This window comes from Salvia splendens, chromosome 5 (assembly GCF_004379255.2).
Source record: "Salvia splendens isolate huo1 chromosome 5, SspV2, whole genome shotgun sequence".
Taxonomy (NCBI): Eukaryota; Viridiplantae; Streptophyta; class Magnoliopsida; order Lamiales; family Lamiaceae; genus Salvia; species Salvia splendens.
Window position 1 is genome coordinate 13,053,855 of NC_056036.1, and position 22,027 is coordinate 13,075,881.

Here is a 22,027-nt window from a genome sequence, read left to right on the forward strand (position 1 = left end):
TCGACTCTCTAATATAAATTCCTTATACATTACAAAAAATGTATGGTTAGGTCTTCGTACGTCCCTTAATTACTAAGTTCAGAAAACTAATTTCTTGTACTCATATTTATTAAAAATGAGTTATCTTTCATTTCATTTAAGTAATATTCGAATTTTGACTTTGTAGCAATTCTATTCCATTACATTCCATAAAAACATTTGCAAAAATCTTTAGATATGAATTTTAAAAAACAGTGGAAGAGAAATGGTTCCATTTAGAGGAATAGATAGAGGTTAGCAATAAAACTTTGTATTAACAGAAAAAGATTGTGTATCATTTGATCATGATCGAAACTGAAACTCGAAGGCGCTAACCATAGACCTTATAAGATCATTTTTCAAACATGCTCTATTCTGAATCAACAGATTGATAAATACACATACACACATTGGTGAGTGAGGGAGTCCGAAGACTAAAAAGTGAGTTATTTATACCAAACATTCTTCCTACAATTAGATCCAATTCGATCAGGCACTCACCATCTATTTTCATTGTTCCTATATGTAACAACACGAAAGATCATTGTTCGACTCTTGAACAACTAGTCGGATCTGGTGTATCATAAAGGAATTGTCCTACTGCTTGTCCCCCACACAGACTCACTGCTAGTATTCAAGAACCAGGGAAGAGCATAACAGTTATCTAGTATAATAAATGCTAGAGATAAAATGTGGTTATCTGAACTTAAAATCTGCAATTCACTATAAAGGGTTAATGGTGGTCAATACGATGACGAACTAACACGAAGATTTTACAACCAATAACATATCGTAGCAAGTTAGGAGTCGGTACAAAACTCAAAATCCTCTAGATGGAATAGTACAAACAGTGATGCTTCGGGACCAACATATTCTTTCTATATTTTCTGCTTCGTTACTTCTCTGGAAGTGTTTATGGATCCAAGAATACGGGACTCTCCATTTTTTACCTCATATGACATAAGAGATTAGAGCAAAGCGAAATGGTATTGCCACAACTGCACTAGCTAGGTGAAAGAATACAGGCTCCAGGATTGAGCAAAATCGAACGAGCTATCTCATATCAAGACCATCATCCTCATCAGGATCCAAGTCGTTCGTGATCTTGACTTTCTTTACTTCCCTCTGGCCTGTTCTCCCCTTCTTTGGCTTTCCCCTGAAGATAGCACTTTAATTATTCCTCATACTTGAATTAGAAATGACAAGTGTTAAAGTAATAGGAAGACTGACTGGAAACAGATATTCAGTACCGTCATTACTAATAAGAATTTTATTGAGATGAACTCTCAGTAACTTTGTTCAGTAATATAATTCAAAGTACACTTACGGTCCAGTAGTTGCTACACCTCCAAGTCTTGGTCTACCTTGAACCATGTCTGATTTTCCATCTATGGAAAAATATAGTGGGCATATATAATGTAACAGTATAAGGAAGGGGAATTATGCAGACTGATCATCTATTAGCCAAATACCAATGCTGTACAAGATCATCATGTTGTCAGAAATTTAAAATGACCATAACAGAGACTAAGGAAAGACTAACCCTCTTTGCCAACTCTGAGCTCCTCAGCCTGTACAAAACATATGGAGTATAAGCAAGCAATGTTGAACTTTAAAACTCATGCTAACTATAAGCAACTGCTATGCTTTTTCTAATGTTTACTTGACAGACACTTGTGTGTATCTGGATGTACAATGCATCTTCCAACTAGGATTCATTAATCCCAAGACTTATCAATCCCTGGTTAGGATTTATTATCCACAATTAGGATATAGTTACTAGATGCACCGGATTCTGCCTCTTTATTTTTTGTCTTCCTCTACCTATGACTTCGCATTTTAGTTATCTTGAAATTGAGGTATATCAACCATTATTCAGTGCCAAATAGATATTAGTTAAACACGAGTACATGCTCACAAATGGGACTATGCTTGAACACAAGATGATGTCTTAGGCCTACTTTTAGATCCCCAGATCACTAGGACCCAAGCCTTGCAAGGATATCAGTGTATACATTTGATTTCCTCTTCAATGATTAAGATGGATAAAGTACAGGATAAACTCCTGAATAACAGAAAATATAGTGTAGGCAAAAGCATAAGGAAACACTTCACATAGTTGCTTGGCATGATCATACTCATTCTCATATTAATTCTGTGAGCTCACTAGTTTCCTCACACAAAATCTAAGATAAATGCATTTCTTACATGTGAGTTTCTGATAACAATGATGCACCCAAGTAAATTATAACATACATCCGGCGACCTTCCAGAAGAAAATGCAATGGGAAGTGCGCACATATGATATTTGAGGATCTATGCTTGAGCATATTAAGTAGCTCAAACAAATTTGCCATCGTAAGCCATCCTCATGAAGTAGCATAAACCATTGTAACTTGGAGAAGCATTACACAAGAATGTAATTACAATCATAAGATTTTTGAACCTTATGAGATTGCACATACCGCTGGTGAGGTGACTGAGGACAATGAGAATACTCTATCTTCAAGCTGAAACTTTCTGGATCTCTTTAAGCTGGAATAATGAAGAGGCATTTTATATTTCTAAAATTTCAAACTAACAATATTTTTGGCCGATAACTCTAGTAGATTTTTGAAACAAAACAAGAACACACCAGCAATTTATCAAGTCAACTTACTAACATTCATTATGCCAGAGCTAAGTGTGGTTTCAGTAATTTATCTCTGTGCAGAAAGTAAAGGGGAAGTCTAGTATGGGAGCATAACAAAAACATTTGACTGTTTCTTTATTGAAGATAAAAGATTTCTACCGTTTGGCTATTTTCTGTATTTAAATGCACAACGGCCTTCCAGAAATAGAAAGCTCAGCTGTAAAGGTAGATGTGCACAAGAGCATCTCATATTTTGATAATTTAGTTTAATGTAATTACCGAAGAATGTTAATTATGAGAAGAAAATGTGCATAGGAAAATTCTTAACCCCATCCACATATATCTCATACTTGGGAAGTTAGAACCAAGCATCATACTACAAAGAGAACCCCCCTTCCTGCTTGTTTCAGTTGTTACCCTTGCTCGAACATTTAATTTAGTTTCAACTGCTTCTCATCCAGATGGAAGTGTAACTGGATACTAAAACTAGACTAATACTGGATATGAGTAAAATATTGACTGCTTTACCACCAAGGATGTCTGAAGCACTATACGTTAAAATTGAACTTAAGTCAACTGTCTCACCTGATGCCGGTTAGTGTTTGACACGTACTATCATAAAATAAGTTCAACCAAACCTTTGAACAACTCCCAAATAAAATATTCTCTAGCCCCTCCTCCTAACAAACCAATTCTCTCAGAGGGTAAACTAAAAGAAACCAATCCCTTTCATAACAACAGAACTAAATATTCACTTGAGATGGCTAGTTAGGATATGGCTATCAACCTTAGCTAGTTTTAGTTAACCTATTTACTAGGATTATTGAGGCTGCAAGTAAGTTTTGGGTTAACAAATCAATAGTAACTAAGGGCCAAAAATCCATTTTATTAGAATTGGTTATGGATTAGACATGACTTTATTCTTTGACGCAATATGCTGCAAAAAGCAGGGAATTTAGGTCCCAACAAGATGTTAATAAAGAAATCACATTATAAATAAAATTCACAGATAATGTGAATCTGCAGAAGATTAGTGCAAAGCTCAATGGACATGATATATAAGTTATTACTTGGATGCACTCTTGGATGAAGAAAGAAACCCATCAAAGCCCTTCAAAACATTTCCAAACGTGGTTGTTTCTTGTAAGTAGCTCGTTTCCAGCTCATACACCTATTATCCGAGATAAAAACTCACTGAGACAATCAATAAAAAGGAGAAATCCCACAAACAAAACCCCAGGTTAACTTAAAGTGACAGGATGGATTGAAAAAAATAATTAAAGTTAATCAATCCACTGCTTATTTTAATGGATTGAATAACTTTGAGCTTGTTTGACCATCATATCATTCAAATACTCAATCCTATGTTTTATGAGTCTATCTAATGACTCAAAGTAAACATCCCTACAAGAATAATTAACAGAAATTACTAATAATACATTGTACATTTATACTAGCATACAGAGTTAATATAAACCAAATCCAAATCTCATAATTAGAAAAGGGAAAATAACCTGCTTTTCAACACTACGGAGCTCGTCTTGCAGCTTTTCTCTCTTGTTCAGCAGAGAAGAAAGCATCGCCTTGGGATTATTGGAGCCTCTGAGCCCTAAATAATATTCCAATGCATCGAATTCAATGGAAAAAAAGTTGCTTTCACAGTTGTTAGTGTTTCAACTGCTGAAAAATGAAAACTCAGAAATCAGTAATCTTTTTACCTTGCAACTCCATGTTCGCGCCAATTGCTTTCTTTTTCTGCTAATCGAATTTGGGGGTAACGGTATTTTGAATTGAACTTCTGTTTTGCTTTAATTGTTTTTGAAGAAATTTATGGAAAATTTATTTCTTGAAGTTCTAAACTGTGAGTGGATAAGGCTACAACACCATGCAGCAGCTACCCAGTTGTGCTTCACAATTCATTCATAGCTTTGGATTGATGATGTATAGTGGAGTAATATCTTTGAACTTGGCGGAAGGAATTTAATAAAATTGAATTCTTAAAATAACATGTCACTGTTTGGGCTCATCAGTCATCATTATTGATGAATGAATGAATGAATTAAATATTAAAAATATGTTAATCCTTTTGCTTAAATCTTGAACCCGGTCTAATAATTTTCAATTATTTCTTCCTTTTTTGTGGTCCAGTGGATAGAATACTTTAATATTTATCTTTCTCCCTCAGCGTGGGCAGTTTGTCCTGTAAACCCACAACCCAAAAAATCTCTCTTTAACAATTGGCTGAATCATATCCTGTTGGCCAATTATTTCATTTCTTCTGTTTTCTTCATTTTGCGCTGTGGGTTTGCTGCAAAAATGACTTTCTGATGGAAATATATGGTATGCAATCACTGGACCTCCCTGCTTTCAATTCAATTTCAACAATATTTGTTTGCTACTCTTAATTTTGCTTCGAAGATTCTTAATTATTCACTAGTACGGAAACTACGATCTGATTCTAAATGGAATTGAATTGGTTTGTGGCATGATCAGTAAAGTTCAATTTGAGGTTTCTGTCGATTTTGTAAATTATGGTTCGATTGAATTAAAAATCACTGCTTGTTTACCAAAAGATGGGGCTTTTGTGTTGTTTGAGCCAAATTCAGTTTGTAGAATCTGAGAGGAGGTGAAATTTGTGGAGATGGAAAAGAAGTGCAAGAGCATAGTGTGGTTTAGGAGGGATTTGAGAATTGAAGACAATCCAGCTTTAGCAGCTGTTGCAAGGGATGGGACTGTTTTACCAGTTTTCATATGGTGCCCTAAGGAGGAAGGCCCTTATCACCCCGGTCGGGTTTCGAGGTGGTGGCTGAAGCACTCCCTTATTCATCTGCAGCAGTCACTGAGATCTCTTGGTGCAGAACTCGTCGTCATCAAAGCTGAGACCACTCTCTCTGCTCTTTTAGACTGCCTTAGCGCTGTTGGGGCGACCAAAGTTGTGTATAACCATCTCTATGGTGCGTATCTATAACTTTTGTTGATTCAGTTCTTAAAATGTGAATGTCTACCATAGATTTTTTAATAAACTGTCACAGCTAAGTTTCAGCTTTTTTATATGAGTTTGTCATTGATTAATCTGCTGATAAGAACTCTTATATATTGGATCGTGCTGCTTTTTCTTGGAACAAGATCACTGTGGAATGGTGCTTCAAATTGTCGTTGCATGAAATGATCTTGGTATTTTTAGCTCAAATTTGGCAGTAAAATGAATTGATAGTCATAGAGTATTATTCTCACCGTACTTGGGTAAACCTAAACTCATCTAAAATAGGAGAGGTTCAAGCTACTTAATTTCCTATTATTATTGTAGTACTAAAATAACCTAGGGTTTAGCAAGCAAAATAGGCGTTTGATTCCTATTTTTTCTCATTAATGTATCATGGCCAGAGGGGATATTTTCATAATCTTTATTATTTTTTCCGAGTCTATATCAATGTAAGAGTTAACTAGTGGGTAGAGGTAGCTGTTGCTATTGCTCATATATTTTTAGTAGAATGGATCTATTAAGTAAGCTGACAATCAACTCTTTGGTTTTTCATCAGTTTGACATTCCAACTATGATATTAGCAAATTGTACAGAAAATCACACCCATACTAAAATGGGAATTAATTAATAGTAAATCTTTGTTGGACCATTGCATGAGGATAGTTTATGGGGCTCAAATATTTATATGATTTCACTCTTTCCCAGATCCAATTTCACTTGTTCGTGATCATAATATTAAGCAGAAGTTAGTTGAACTTGGTATTGAAGTGCAAAGCTTTAATGGCGAGTTATTGTTTGAGCCGTGGGAAGTTTATGATGACAATGAACAAGCATTTACAACCTTTAATGCATATTGGGAGAAATGCATGAACGCGCAAAAAGATCCTGTTTCACATCTTCCACCATGGCGCTTGGCTCTAGCTGAAGGTATGCTGTGATCTTTGTTCAGTTACTTGTAATGTAGTTCAGGTCACGACTTTTGTTTTAGAAGAAGCTGCTTATTATTTTTGCCTATTTCATAACACTGAGAAACTAGCTAAGCATTCTTAGCTTATTTCCACCCTGCCAACTTTAGCTGTAGCATAGTAGAAATGTTCTAACAATTTTGCAGTAGTACTAATGAGTTTATAAACTGATATGGTTGAAAAAATTATGCGTTCCTATTTTTTGGCAGGAGCGGGTATGAATACCTCAATTGAGGCACTGAACCTTGAAAATGAATCAGAAAAGTCGAGTAATGCTTTACTGGGAAGAGGGTGGTCACCCGGTTGGAGCAGTGCTGACAAGACCTTCACTGAATTCATTGAACACCATTTGCTTAACTACTCAAAGGATAGGCTAAACGTTGGGAGAAACTCTACTTCCCTTTTGTCTCCTTATCTGCATTTTGGTGAGCTTAGCATAAGGAAAGTGTATCAAAGCGTGCGGATGAAGCTGTTAGTTTGGAAAAACGATCAAAACACAGTCGGAGAAGAGAGTGCAACTTTTTTCCTTAGGGCTATCGGCCTCAGAGAGCATTCTCGTTACATTTGTTTCAATTTTCCATTCACTCATGAAAGGTCACTGCTGAGCAGTCTTCAATATTTCCCATGGGACTCCAACCAAGCTCATTTCAAGGCTTGGCGACAGGGTCGGACTGGATATCCACTTGTGGATGCAGGAATGCGAGAGCTCTGGGCTACTGGATGGATTCACAACAGGATTAGAATAATTGTTTCAAGTTTCTTTGTGAAGTTTCTTCTTCTACCATGGCAATGGGGCATGAAGTATTTCTGGGATACACTTCTTGATGCAGACATAGAAAGTGATATTCTTGGTTGGCAATATATTTCAGGGAGTTTGCCTGATGGCCACGAACTTGAGCGTATGGATAGTCCACAGGTAACTAGTAATACCTAATTCATCTCTTAACAAACCTTTGGTTTTATCTAAATGTAAAAATTGTCACGATGTGATCCAGGTTCAGGGATTCAAGTTTGATCCCGAGGGTGAGTACGTGAGGCAGTGGCTGCCTGAATTGGCAAGGATGCCGGCCGAGTGGATCCATCATCCGTGGGATGCTCCTCTCTCCGTGCTTAAATCCGCAGGCGTGGATCTCGGATCAAACTATCCAAAGCCTCTTATTGATATGGACTTAGCCAGGGATAGGCTAACTGAAGCCATAGCAATAATGCATGGGAAAGAGGCAGCTGGAAAGGCAGCAGTGACTGATGGAACGGATGAAGTTGTGTTTGATAATTCCGAGCCTCACGAGAAATTGGCTGTGTCGAAAGCAGTTACCAGAGAAAGGAAGCCATGTCCAGCTAGTTCGTCTCATGATCAAAGGGTTCCATCAATGAGGAACACCAATAGCATGATCCAGAATAGGAAAAGACCGAACCCGGGTGAAGATGGTAGGGTTCTGAAAGATAACCTGAATAGCTGCAACATTGGCAAACAGGTGTCGAAAATGGCCGATGATGACTTGTGCTCTACAGCGGAATCTTCGTCATCTAAGAAAGCCATGACAAACAGTAGAATCTCTTTCTCTGTTCCTCGGAACTGCTCTTCAATGTCAACCGGTGCACAATATCCGGTCCCCGACTCCTCAGACCACAATGATAGTTGGCACGAAGAGGTTGAAACAGAAGAGATGTCAAGCAAAAATGGTAAGACGCGAGGATGAAAGCCTTGTTTCTAATAACGCACACGTCTTTGTACTAATTTAAGTGCTGATCATTCAAGAATGTGAAAATCTTGCTTTTTCAGGAGCCGGCAATTTGCAGATATCTGAGAAACAGATTATCCATGAAGAAGAAAGCTAGCTTTTTACTCAAATCTCTGAGTGCCATGGTCTAACAGAATGAGATTTGTGAGTTATCATCATGTTATTTACTACTTCTCTTGATAGGTGTAACATATTTTCATTTTCTGTGTTGTTGAAAAGGTAGTTATCCTTGAGAAAAGCAAAAGAACGGATCTTTGTAGGTATACAAGTTTGTTCCTGTTCTCTCTTTCCTTTATGGAGTATATATATATATAAAACAACACGGAACTAGTTTGCTTGATCGTATACTCTCTTTGTTACGACATTATTCTTTCTATTTGTGTTTCGCACACAAATTCTGTACCGTCTAAATAATTATGCGAATTTAAATATTGTTAGTAGTGTTTTACCATGATTGTACCTTACTGAGTTCTTTAAATAAACTTTGCCAAACACCCCCTTAATTCCGAAACCGGCGTGAGGGAGGAGATATGATGCGCTGGATTAAAGTCATTAAACGCATTAATTCTTTTTAAAAACATTACTGTATAAAAATTTATTTGACTTTTTTAATTTGGCGTAATTACACACACTCACACTATGTTGAGTAAGGTTGTTACCCATGTATGTCCAGTTACGCTAATTTCCTCCTAATTAAGCCAAGTATATAAAATCTTGTTTTACAAATTGTCATAGTTTGTTAAGGATAACACATCATCATCATGTACTGAACATTTTGCCTTTGACGCTGTCGATACTTCCTCTTTAAAATTAGAATTGATGGGCTGATGAGAGAGAAATAGACGAGAACAAGTATATAAAATCTTGTTTTACCTTGCTCTTGTTAAAGAGTACGGATGTGGGTCTGAATCCACTTTTATTACTTTTTTACTCTCTGCTCTTAGGCAAGAGCACAACACCTACATCCATGCTTTTCCACAAGGACATGCTCAAGGGTCTCACCATTTTATTATTCAATTTAAATAAAAACATTTCCACAATATAAAAATGCATTAAAAATACCCGGAATACTATTACAAATTACAAAAAAAATTAAAAATTAGTACATAATTAAAATCTTAAAAATTAAAAATTACATAATTAAAATCCTAAAAATTAAAAATTACATAATTAAATTCATAAAATTAAAAAACCCACTACTTGTGGCCGAATTTCGCCCAAATATTTTTGATTAGGTCTTTTTGTAGTTCAGTGTGGGTTCGGGTATCGCGCATTGTGTTTCGATCCTCTCGCCCACCGTCGTATGCACACCTCGACGTGGGGGAGACCTCGCGGTTGAGCTTCCGGCTTCATCCTCGTCGTAAAAGTTAGCCGCCCTCGGTCCTTCGTCAGCTATAATCATGTTGTGCAAGATAATACACGTGTGCATGATGTCGGCAATATTCTTAACGTACCACAACCGAGACGGGACATTCACAATGTTGAATCGGCCTTGAAGGACCCCAAAATCTCTTTCGACGTCTTTCCGAGCAGACTCTTGACGCTGCGCAAAAAGAATCCATCTCGGATCTTGCGGATTGCTGAACGTCTTCACGAAAGTCAACCGCCTTGGGTAGATACCATCGGCGAGATAGTAACCCATGTGGTATGCATTTCTGTTGACGGTGAAGCCGATCGCCGGTGCTACACCATTCAAAACTTCATTGAAGAGTGGTGAAGAATAGAGCACGTTCAAGTCGTTGTTGGATCCGGCAATATCGAAATATGCATGCCAAATCTATAGGCGGTAGTCGGCGACCGCTTCACGGATAAGTGTTGGGCCGCCGCCTTTGTGGCCGCTTAAGTGTTGCCCCCTCCAAGCAGTCGGGCAATTCTTCCACTTCCAATGCATGCAGTCAATGCTGCCAAACATACCGGGAAAACCGTGGACTGTTTCGTCAAGACGAAGCAACCGTTGACAATCATTGGTGGTGGGTACCCGAAGGAATTCCTCACTGAAAGCAGAACGAACGCCGTCGCAAAATTTTTTAAGGCATAGGATTCCAGTTGACTCACCGACATGCAAATACTCGTCGAAGAGGTCAGCTGTTTGCCCAATAGAAAGTTGTCGGATGACACAAGTACACTTCTGCAACGCCGAGAGACTTTGCCGACCGGTTGCGTCTCTACTTGATTGAAAGTATTCAACATGGGCGGACAATGTGTTGACAATACGCATAAACAACCGTTTTGACATACAAAAACGGCGCCGAAAATAATCTTCCGGAAACCGCTACTGGTCGGAAAAATAGTCGGCAACGAGCCTTTCGTTGGCTCCCTCCCGGTCACGAGGGATGTAGCGGCGAATTGATCTAGTTGGTCGAGGAGGAGGGGCGGGGGTAGTGGCGGCGACATAGGCTTCATAGGCGGCACGATATTGTTCATAGTATTCTTGTTCTTCGCGCTCCGCTTCTGCCATGATATCGGTGAAATCCATTTGAGAGGGCTTGAGTGATAGAGGAAGATGTAGATGAGTTGTATGAAAAAATATGAATGAGAGATGATTTGATGTGAAAAATGGATGATGAATGTGTGTATTTATAGATGATTTTGGGAATAAAAAAATTATAAAAAAATCTAAAAAATTTCAAAAAACGGCAATAAAAAATATGTGTATATTTATAGATGATTTTGGTATTATTTTTTATTTAAAAAAAATTAATTTCCAACGGATAATCCGTTGGCCAATAGAAACGCGCCACGTAGCCTGCTCAGCGGCACGGACGTCGTCCGTCCCAGTGAGCACCGCTGTGGCTGCTCTTAAGTTTGCTAAACGGAATGAAAAAAGTGACGGAAGGTTGGTTTAGACAATTTTTTGAATCAGGCGACCAGATTTCTGATCATATTCTCCACGTAAATCATCTTTCAAACAATTGTGATTTCAATATATAGAATAGTTTTAATCTGTTAAATTTGCCAAATTCAAAACGTACATACGAATTTGATATGTGGGGTATGAATTAGTTGAAATCATACCATGCATACCAAAACCATTAACCTATATCGTAGTAATATATACTCCCTCTATCCGCCCATTTAAAGACACATTTTCATTTGGCATTAATTTAAAGAAATTGTTTTACTTTATAAAAAAATGAGTGAAAAAATTAGTCGAATATGAGTCTTATTTTTATATCTATGTCCAAAAAAAAATAGGCCACTGTATAAATGACACGAGTTTTAATACGTAACTGGTAAAGTAAGAGAGAGAGAAAAAAAGTGGAAGTAGTGTCAGTTAATTGTGAGGTCCACATACGTCTCGAATACTTATAATCAATGTATATATGTATGTTATCATGAGTCTATATATCCATTTTGGAGTCTAATTTGACTGTATATATCCATTTCTGTACTTTTTGGAGTACTACTTAATACTATATATTACTCGCAAAAGAAGTTAAATGAAATGAACAACGCAATCTTAAATGTTAATGATACAGAAAAACAGAAACACCAGTCTCACTTAAATGAGATACAGATTTCAATCTTGCAAAACCCAACACAAATGTAAATGTGAAGAAAACCAAAATGAAAAAAAAAAGCACAAGAATTCAGCAAACTTATATATGTAGGAAACGCTTTGAAGAAAGAAAGTTAAGCTCCTTGTGGGCCATTGGTTTCGTCTATAGTTTCTTGTGACGCTTCTTCCAGCGATTTACCCTTCGCCTCAGGCACCGCTAAGGTGCAAATCATTCCAAGCAAATTAATGACCCCAAGAACAATGAGAGCATTCTTGACTCCAATGCCCGGCGGGAAGCCGGCATCGGTCTTGCTCTTGTCTTTGTTCTGCGCTGCGTACAGAAACCCATAAGCTCCAACAATAGCTCCCGCCTTCCCGGCCGCAGCCGATATCCCGTGGCACGTCGACCTCAGCCTCGCCGGGAATATCTCTGCCGGCACCACAAACGTCGTGGCGTTGGGCCCGAAATTAGCGAAGAAGAACGTCAGCGCGTAACAGATCACGAACCCGATCCTGTTGTCCTTCTTCGTCCAGTGATCGTAAGGGATGGCGATGGCGAACATGAACACCGTCATGAAGAAGAATCCGATCATCTGGATGGCGAACCGCCCGATGATGTCGATGAAGGCCACCGTGAACCAGTAGCCCGGCACGGTGCTGCAGAGCGCGATCAGGGTTTGTGCCCTGGCGATCTTGTACACCTCGCCGATGGCGTTCATGGTCTTGGCCGGCGGGATCCACCCGATGGCGGAGAAGACGTCCTTCTGGAAGAGGTTCTGGCTGTAGAAGGCGATGTCGAGAAGGAACCACGTGGATGTGGTGCCGAAGAGATGGAGGCCGTGGCGTTTCAGAAACTCCTTTGATAGCAAACCGAAGTTGTTTCCTTTCTGCTGAGCCATCTTCTCCACCTTCTCCTCCTCCGCCTCGATCTCCACGTTGAGCACCCTCCCCATGTCCTGCGCCGCCTGCTTCGCGTTCTTCGCCACCAGGGCGGTGTAGCGGGCCGTCTCGGGCATCTTCATCCGCCAGTAGAAGGTCAGTGCCGCCGGGATGGACCCAAACATGAGGACGATCCGCCACACGTAGTCGGCCTGTGGCGGGGTGGAGGCGGCGGCGTTCTGCTCGTAGGACGGGGACTGGAAGGCGTGGTCGAATGCGGCGGAGACGGTGAGGGCGACGATCCCGCCGAAGAGGATGCCGAAGCCTTGCATGGCGAAGACGGCTGCCACGAAAGCGCCGCGGGTTTTCTTGTTGGCGTACTCTGCCATGATGGTGGCGGAGAGGGGGTAGTCGCCGCCGATGCCGAAGCCGAGCCAGAAGCGGAAGAAGCAGAGGGTGGTCAAGACGCCTTTCGGGGAGTGGCCGAAGGAGAGGCCGGAGGCGATGGAGCAGATGATCATGATCAACAGGGTCATCCCGTACACCTTTTTGCGGCCCATCTTGTCTCCGAGCCACCCGAAGAAGAGCTGGCCGGCGAGGGTGCCGACGAGGGCGACACCAGTGACGGAGGAGGAGACGCTCGGGGGGAGCGTCCCGGGCTTGGGGGAGTTGGGGACAGTGTAGTAGATGCGGCCGAGAAGCTTGGACAGCAGGGAGATGCTGAAGAGATCATAGGCATCGGTGAAAAAGCCCATCCCGGCAACCACAATTGCGGTGAAATGATAGAGTTGTGTTTTGGCCACGTCAAGTGCGTTAAGCACTTCTAACTGTTGCCTAGCCATCTCTTTTACTTTCTTCTTGTCTCTTCCAATCAAGGTTGTAACGATGAAGGAGAGACTTTGAGTTCCAAAGTGTGGATGGTGGAGTCGATGATTAGTGGCGATTATTTATATGAGTAGTGAGCTGCCTAAATGAGTTGACATAATTACCAATATCCGCATCTAATGGCATATACCCTAGCAGGTCAAATCTATCTTGCCTGTCATACATATTTGCTTATGCAACTCCTCTATTTATCATACAAAATTAATGCTTCAATCATCTCGCGTGTGAACGTGTCTGGAGATAATGACATGCCCATGGATAAAACTAGCTGATTGATGAAGACCAAACTTTTTTTTTAAATCTTTTTGTTTATTGTTGTTTCTTTCTTTAATTATTAATTTGGGCTAAATGATGCTTAAAAGTGTAATGTCTTAAGTTCTTATAAGTTGTGAAAGTATGTGGAATATTGAACTTGTGAGTTAAAAAGAGAATTAAAAGTTAGTAGAATCTTAGTATAAGAGAGAAAATGAGAGTGAAATGAAATAAAACGTGTATATATTAAAAACATTTAAAAGCAGTGGCGGATCCAGGGCCCGAAAATGGCGGGGGCAGAACTTATATTTAAACATTAAATATTTAATTTAATATTATTTTTAATAATAAAATAAATAAATATTATATTAATATTTAAGTAGCACTAGCTTCATTAATAAAATATAAACATGCTTCAGCTTGCAAATATGTATTATTCATTTTAAAATAAAAATATATATAAATATAAACATGCTTTAGCTTGCAAATATGTATTATTCATTTTAAAATATAAAATTATTGTAAATATATGTACATTTTAAATCACTGTAAATATTATATACAAAAGTGATATAAGTAGAGCACTAAATATTTATATTTCAAAAATATTTAAAATGTTTATTTTGTTACGTAGAGAATAATTAAGATGCATGGATCAAATTATAAGTACTATAGGATAAAAAAGACTTTAACACAAGATTAAAAATGATTTTAACTAAAGAATAAATATAACAACATAATATATGCAACTTAGTAAAAGTTTAGATTACATAAAGTATTTAAAGGTATTATTTTGATAATAAGAAGAAATATGAATGGATAAAATAAAAAATGAAAAAAAATATGTTTTTGCTGAAGATTGAACCCTAGACATCTTAGTTAAAAATCCAACAACCAAACCATTGAACTACTACATTTTATATAATATTTATTGAAAATAAAAATATTTCTACACTCTACGGAGGGGGCGGATATGCTATTTTCGACTTGATTCAATGAAAAATTTAGGCTCTCCGGACGGTCGGGTAGGGGCGACCGCCCCCACCTGCCCCCGGATCCGCCACTGTTTAAAAGCGAAGATGGATTAAAATATCAATAGTGCACATAGAGAGTGCACCTAAATGGTGAACTAGATAAGGCTCCTTAATAGTGTATATTCATTTAATTATCCATGAGAGCTTAATACTAAATAAGTACTACTATCAAAATATATAACTGACTACTTAATTGTTTATTAAATAAATAAATCAATAAATAAAGTTTGAATAGGCATATACACACACATTAAAATATAAGTATATCTATTGTATCGAGGAAATGAGGCACAAGGAAATATAATTATATGATAATTCAAGTAAAAAAGATTGAAATGTTTATTAGGAGTACTAATAATGGAAGTCGATAGATATAATTCAATTTAGCCTTGTGTACATAGACTAGTTACTCACTACTAATATTCGTGCAACAACATGTCATCAATGAAGATTTTAGCTGCTAGTAGTACTATTTTATTTAAAGTCAATGGTTGGGACTTCATGGATACGGACGTACTACTAATGTTGAGCCCCTTTATAGTTACTTTAACAATAGTTGTTTTACAGTTTTACTTGAACCTTTTCACTGAAATAATTAACTTGATTTAGAATACAATAAAAGGCCAAAATTAGTCCTGATTATAATATACTCATTTTATGATTTTGGTCTCAGATATTATGTTTTAAATTTTTGCATTCCAAACATTTCAACTCGGATCTCAATCGGTCCAAGATTGACAGTTCTATCAAATTGTAATAGTTAACGTCTTTAAAATCGATTTTGACCAAATTAAGCTGTTAAGTATAATTACTAACTCACAAATTATATCCTTAATTATTATCATAAGTTATCATTTAAAAATACAAAACATATTATAAAAAAAATGAAAAAGAACGATAAATTATTATCATAAGTTGTAATCTTAATTTCGAAAACTGAAATAAAATTGATAAAATATTTCAAATATCTACAAGATTACAACTAATTAGAGCATCCGCAATGGCGGACTTCCGCGCGGAATTCCCACGGACGTCCCTGAATTCCGTCACGGACGTCCGCCATTAGGCGTGCCAGCCACGGATACGAAATTGGGCTGAGGACGTCGCAGGTCCTCGGCGTTAAGCGGAATTCCGCACGGAATTCTGCGGGGACGTCCGCCATTGCGTCGACTCCCGCGGAATTCTGCTTTATTTCATTTTTTTTGTAATGTCTATATATACCGCTCGTTGAACTTCGTTTCATTTCGCACCACTTGTTTTAACAAGTTTCTCTCTCTCTAAATTTCTTTTATATAATAGTAATGGCTGGTAGTGGTAGTGGTAGTGGTAGTGGCCATCATGAAGACGTAATGGCTCCGATTTGGGCACGTGTGCGGGAGGCCGCGGCTAGGGAGGAACAAGAGGCCTCGGCGCCGGCGGTGCCTCGACCCATCCATCGTTGCACTATAGTACCCCGCGACCACCTCGCAGCCCACCGTCGGTTGTACGAGGACTACTTTGCGCCGGAGCCACTGTTTGGGGAGACCCTATTCCGGCGACGGTTTAGGATTCAGCGGCCGCTGTTTATGCGTATCGTTGGCGCTTTGGAGCGTCGATACGGGTATTTCAGGGTGTGGGAGGATGCAACGGGTAAACCCGGCCACACACCGATTCAGAAGTGCACTGCCGCACTCAGGCAGTTGGCGTACGGAGGTGCGGCGGACATGTTCGACGAGTACCTCCACATCGGTGAGTCGACAGCCCGCGACTGCCTAAAGTATTTTTGTCAGGGCGTTAGGAAGATATTCGGGGATAAGTATCTTCGGAAGCCTACCCCCGAAGATTGTCAGGCTCTGCTGGATATGCACGGGGCTCAGCACGGTTTCCCGGGGATGCTGGGCAGCATAGATTGTATGCACTGGGAATGGAAGAACTGCCCCGCTGCATGGAAAGGGATGTACACTACCAGTTTCAAGGCCAAGAATCCCACGATGATCCTTTAAGCGGTAGCTGACTACCGGTTGTGGATATGGCATGCCTATTTTGGAGTAGCCGGGTCGAACAACGACATCAACGTCATCCAGTCGTCGCCCCTTTTCAACGACCAGTGCATGGGCGTCGATCCAGCCGTCAACTTCGTCGCCAACGGCAACCAGCACAACATGAGCTATTATTTGGCGGATGTGATATACCCGATGTGGCCCGTCTTTGTGAAGACGATCAGATGCCCAACGGATACGAAGAAGGTATACTTTGCGCAACGTCAGGAGGCAGCGCGCAAGGATGTGGAGCGGGCATTTGGTGTGCTCCAGACTCGATGGGCGGCAGTGAAGGGTCCATCACGGCTGTGGTACGTTGACAGCGTCGCCGACATCATGTACGCATGTATTATCATGCACAACATGCTCGTCGAAGATGAAGGTCCAGCACTGACCGATTGAGCCAATGATGATGTTGATGCTGCTGGTCTAAGCCACGACGTGGCCACTAGCAATATACGCATGGGGATTCCCCATGACGACGTCGATCGAGTCCGTGCATTTGCCGACATGCGCCAAAAACAAGCCCACGTTCGACTCCAGAACGATATTATTGAGAAGTGTGGCAGCGTAGGGGTCGTCGTTGATGTAGTTTTTAATTATTGAAATGTATTTTTTTTTATTTGGTGAAATGTACTTTTCTTATTTTAATGGATTTTTTTCCTTATTTTTGTCAAAATTTTAATTACGTAAATTGTTTACTTCCGGAAATTATTTAATTTGTGATTTTGTGATTTTTTTTAATGTGGGAATTCCGTCGGGAATTCCGCCACTGTGCTGTGGGAAGTCCGTATGACGTGGCAGTGCAGTGGGAAGTCCTTATGACGTGGCAGGAGGTGTTTTTGGGAATTCCGCTGGGACATCCGCACCATTGCGGATGCCCTTATTAAAGAGAAGAAACGTAGTCAAATAGTGTAGGTACAACGTAGAAAGGAATTAAGCCAAAATCTTCCGCGCGGTAAACCCAAGATGCCACGTCAGTGCCGATCACACTCTCATCGGCGCACATTAGTGACTGTCCTTCAATTGTTCAACATGTTGCTCTACGCTGGAACCGCCGCATACCACGACGGAAAGTCTCAGAAAACCCCGACTCGTCGAATTGACCGTTCTGCCCCTCTCCTTGGTCGAAATTTAGCACGTAGTTGTACGGATCGTAGTTGAATTTTGCCCCGCACCGGCGCTCGTCCAATCCCTCACCTTCCACTTCGGCCCCACCACCAGCTCCGACCATTCCCTCACCTTCATAAACCCTTGCACTCCGTCGCTCCACCACCTCCGATCGCCGCCGTCGCGGTGCTCGGTCTCAGACGTCGAAATTCACTCCCAATCCTTTGATTTCGGCGCGCTAGAGCTACGATATTTCCACGGCCATCAGCAGCGGCGCCGGAGGAATGCAGATTCCTCGGATTCGTTGGGTGAAACGTCGATTTTCTGGTTGGATTACAGCGTGGTTGCGTGCAATGGCGACGCCATGAGAGGGGAGAGATAGGTGTGAAGTGAAGCGGCAAAACCCTAATGATAACTTATGATAATAATTAAGGATATATAATAATTAAGGATATAATTAAGGAGTTAGTAATCATACTTAACAACTTAATTTGGTCAAAATCGGTTTTATATTAATTTTATAATAAAATATGAGTAGAAAAAGTTAATGGAATGTGAGACCTAATACCATTTATGGAATATTCCAACCGGGACTACTAAAGTGGGACACCCAAAAATGATAAACCGGGACTCCTAAAGTGGGATGGAGGGAGTACAATTTAACGGAACCATCAATTTTGGACCGATCGTAATCCGAGCTGAAATGTTTTGGATGCAAAAATTTTAAAATATAATGTCTGTGACCAAAATCGTAAAATGGACATATATTTAGGACTAATTTTGGTCTTTACTCTTTAGAATAATAGGAGTAATATTAAGAGGATACTGATTCGCAGCTTTCTTAGAAAACAGACTCAATTCATCATTGAAGTCACAATTCCAACACATAAGTATGGCCACGTCGGAAACCTCCATAGGTGAATGAATGCTGACAATCGACCACTAACATCACGACGACCAACTTTGGAGTGTTGACCGGACCTATCGACAAAGAATACCACAGTCCAAAAAAATATTACTAATTTGAATTTTAATGAAAAATTTGTAAAATATGAGAGAGAAATAAAATTTGATTGACGGATTGTTAGTGTAAATTGGATACTCCATTTGAATTAAAAACTTAACCTAAAGAGATGGAGACTAATTTTAGTGGAGTGGCTAAAATTTGAAAAAATATGACTATTTTATTGTAAAAAATATGATGTTTTATTTTGCGTAACTTTTCGGATGTGTTCTTTGTTCTGTTTTCCATGTTGATTTGGTAAAGAAGATAGAGTTGTTAGAAAGTTTTTACTTTATAGTGCTTTTTGCAGGGGACTGACAGTCCCCGTTTATCCTGTTTGTCCATTTATGGAAAGTCCAATCGAGTTGAACAAGTAGATTAGTTAAGTTTTATGAGTTGATCAGTTTAGTCAGTTTAAGTTTCTTAAGTCCAGTAGTTTAACTTAACCCACCCCCTAGAAAGCGTGGCAGCAGCCATCCTCAAGTCGTGTCAAGCAAACAAATGTCAAACACCTCATCTCTGTGAGATCGATCCTTACTTCCCTATACTAGTTAATAGTATTGTGGGTTAAGGTTTTGAAAACACGTCTTTTGAGTTCTTTCATTCATCTCACTCAAGTAGGATTAAGTTGAGTTGATCAGTCTGAATCTCCACCGGATCCACTCACCTGTTTTCACAGGTAGAAGACGTACAAATTGGCCAGCCGGATCAGTTTGACAATCCAACCTGAGCGAGCCACGACGATACACTAAGAGAATGAAGGATAACACACAAAGATATCGAGCTTTTCAATCATCAAAATTGTGAGATTCCTCCGGCATTCTCCTCTCATTTTCACTCTCTTTCTCCAAATCTTTGACGTTGTCTTCAAATGTATTCTCGATTGAGCACATGTGTTTGGGTGGATGAATTTAGTTTCAGAAAACATTCTTCTTTATGGAAATGAGACACCAACGATTTGAAGCAGAAAAGATTAGGGTCGGGATCGGAGATAACCTCATTCATTGAGCTCGGGAGGTGGAGACGCAAGGGCTGTCGGGAATCATAGGCATGAGGTGGGGCAGCAACAGCTGCAGGCAGCAGCGCTGTCGCCAAGGGCTGGGAACTCGGTGGATCCCAGGAGAGCGGACGCTAGGGCAGCGGCAATGGTATTGATGGGTACAATACCGTGTGATCAGGCTGCCAAGGAGGTGTGCCCAAGCATGGGTTGTGCTGCTGCCAGGAGGGCTCGGCGTGTTGGTATGATGGAGGTCCGTAGGCGTAGTCCCACACACGGTCTTGCTGCTCCGGCTGGTATGAGGTCATCTGGCTCGACCATGGTGGGTCCCAGCAAGTGGGCTGTCGGGCCAGGTAGAGGTTATGTTGCTGGTGCGCAATGTAGGTGTCTGGGACAGTGTATGTCGGTGGTTCTAGTGCGCGTAAGGCAGCTGTGCGGTGCATTCAGCGGCGGCCCGTCGGGTGGTTCAGGTTCGGGGCGCGGATAGTACCCCGATGCAAGCCTTGGAGCGTTAAAGGGAGGCGCAGGAATCGGGTGTGACGTCGCCTGCGTTGCGCCTACTCGAGGAACAACGGCGTCAAGTCGGGCCTCTAATTTCTCGAGTGCAGCTGCAACACACTCAAGCTGCGAGGTCATGAACTGTTCCGATAAAGCCTCCACCAGCGGCAATGACTCCTCCGGGCGTGGCACTCCCCAAGGTTGATGGTGTGGATTCCCATCGATATGAGCCATTTCCCTCTCAATGAAAACACCAATTGTTAAGAAATGATTTCTCTTAACAAGTTTCCGGCGTAGAGTTATAATGCTAAAAACCCTAACTTAGGGAATAAGAAACTAATTATATGAGAAAGATATGCAAATCAATAAGTATATAAATAATAGGGTAGAGGGATATTCAGAGATATGCTCGTATCCCATTCCAACATGGTAAAATGAGACTATTTTCACGGATGGAGGGAGTATTTTCAAAGGGAATAAGATTTGAGTCTAAAGTAAAATAGTTGGCGGCTTTTGTGCTGGTATTTACTTCTACCAAATAACCAAAACACTCCGATAACAAAAAAACTGGTTCCGAATATTTACAAACAATATTTATGGTAATGTAAAAATTTACCAAAAGTGGCATTTATCGAATTACAAATAGACGTTACCATTCATAATTTTAGCACAATTTTTCAGATTTTAAAAAATATCAGAAAAATCAATCACCAAATATCCAGTGAGCTTTAAAAATTTGTTGTCTGACTTAGAGCATCCACAATGGTGAGGAGATCGGGCGGACGATCAGGCAAAATCTTCCTCGTCCGACCATTGCAGGCGCCCGATGCATCGGGCGCTCGAGTGGGAAGACTGAAATATCGGTCGTCTGGGTCGGTCGCCCGACGCGTCGGGCGATGCATCGGGCGCCTATTGCAGGGGAGAGCCCGAGCCCGATCTCGACGCGTTTTCATTTTAAATTTTTTTTTATTCTTTAAAACATTATAAATACTGCATCCTCATTCACTTTTCACACACTTTCACATAATACTCCTTACTCTACTATCTTTCTCTTCTCTTTTCTCACTTTCACACTTTCAAAAATGGATCTGAGTCAATTCCCAAACCCGAATAGTGTCGACGACGATATGGCAATGTTTGGAGGCGGCGGTGGCAGCCCCTGTTGGCCCAGCCACGAAGACAACCGGGTCGAGACTCCTGGATCTGTAGGGTCCACTTTTGTTTCTGACTCTGAGTTGGATCCGTTCTTCAACACCGATGCCTACCGGGTTGAGGACATCGAGTCGAGTTGTGGGCAACCTCTTGCTCCTGAGCCGCCGAGGAGGAAGAAGAAGATGGCGCGGAAGGAAAAGACGCCAGCCGTCCCAGTCCTATTCCATCCAACGATCCCAACGACGAGTACGCCGTGGGGCGTACTGACTACACCCTAGAGGAGTACATGAAGGTGGCTCAGTATTGGGTTGATATATCGGAGGATTCGATAAACTCAAACAACTAGACTTCGAGCAGGAT

General features: G+C 40.4%; 3 protein-coding genes across 4 annotated transcripts; 1 reads left to right on the forward strand and 2 right to left on the reverse strand.

Annotated features, from left to right (window-relative positions):
- Nucleotides 1–709: 709 nt before the first annotated feature.
- LOC121804693 (chromatin modification-related protein eaf6-like) lies at nt 710–4,702 on the reverse strand. Its single transcript, XM_042204327.1, has 7 exons — nt 4,369–4,702; nt 4,165–4,259; nt 3,721–3,821; nt 2,484–2,553; nt 1,562–1,589; nt 1,346–1,406; nt 710–1,174 (listed from the first exon to the last, which is right to left on the reverse strand). Exons 1-7 carry the CDS (start codon nt 4,379–4,381, stop codon nt 1,072–1,074), a joined length of 471 nt encoding a protein of 156 aa, XP_042060261.1. The 5' UTR covers nt 4,382–4,702; the 3' UTR covers nt 710–1,071.
- A 117-nt stretch (nt 4,703–4,819) lies between these two features.
- LOC121804691 (cryptochrome-1-like) lies at nt 4,820–8,685 on the forward strand. Of its 2 annotated transcripts, none has more exons than XM_042204325.1 (6): nt 4,820–4,990; nt 5,264–5,604; nt 6,339–6,560; nt 6,808–7,514; nt 7,594–8,281; nt 8,382–8,685. In XM_042204325.1, the coding sequence occupies exons 2-6, from the start codon at nt 5,292–5,294 to the stop codon at nt 8,435–8,437; spliced, it is 1,986 nt and encodes a 661-aa protein (XP_042060259.1). In that variant the 5' UTR covers nt 4,820–4,990; nt 5,264–5,291; the 3' UTR covers nt 8,438–8,685. The 2 variants fall into 2 exon arrangements, with proteins under 2 accessions (XP_042060259.1, XP_042060257.1); XM_042204323.1 differs by having other exon boundaries at nt 4,821–4,990; nt 5,257–5,604.
- A 3,091-nt stretch (nt 8,686–11,776) lies between these two features.
- On the reverse strand, nt 11,777–13,621 carry LOC121804692 (inorganic phosphate transporter 1-4-like). The gene has a single exon (XM_042204326.1). The coding sequence runs from the start codon at nt 13,558–13,560 to the stop codon at nt 11,974–11,976; it is 1,587 nt and encodes a 528-aa protein (XP_042060260.1). The 5' UTR covers nt 13,561–13,621; the 3' UTR covers nt 11,777–11,973.
- Between the last annotated feature and the right edge of the window lie 8,406 nt (nt 13,622–22,027).

What these genes read in the sequence shown, in the direction of transcription:
- LOC121804693 (XM_042204327.1), bottom strand. An exon ending in GCTCAGAGTTGGCAAAGAGG is followed by an intron (nt 1,407 to 1,561) that starts GTTAGTCTTTCC and finishes ATTTTTCCATAG; the next exon opens with ATGGAAAATCAGACATGGTT. An exon ending in GGTGTAGCAACTACTGGACC is followed by an intron (nt 1,175 to 1,345) that starts GTAAGTGTACTT and finishes TGCTATCTTCAG; the next exon opens with GGGAAAGCCAAAGAAGGGGA.
- LOC121804691 (XM_042204325.1), top strand. Translation starts at nt 5,292, where the DNA reads ATGGAAAAGAAGTGCAAGAGCATAGTGTGGTTTAGGAGGGATTTGAGA. An exon ending in TGTGTATAACCATCTCTATG is followed by an intron (nt 5,605 to 6,338) that starts GTGCGTATCTAT and finishes ACTCTTTCCCAG; the next exon opens with ATCCAATTTCACTTGTTCGT. An exon ending in AGAGATGTCAAGCAAAAATG is followed by an intron (nt 8,282 to 8,381) that starts GTAAGACGCGAG and finishes TTGCTTTTTCAG; the next exon opens with GAGCCGGCAATTTGCAGATA.
- LOC121804692 (XM_042204326.1), bottom strand. Translation starts at nt 13,560, where the DNA reads ATGGCTAGGCAACAGTTAGAAGTGCTTAACGCACTTGACGTGGCCAAA.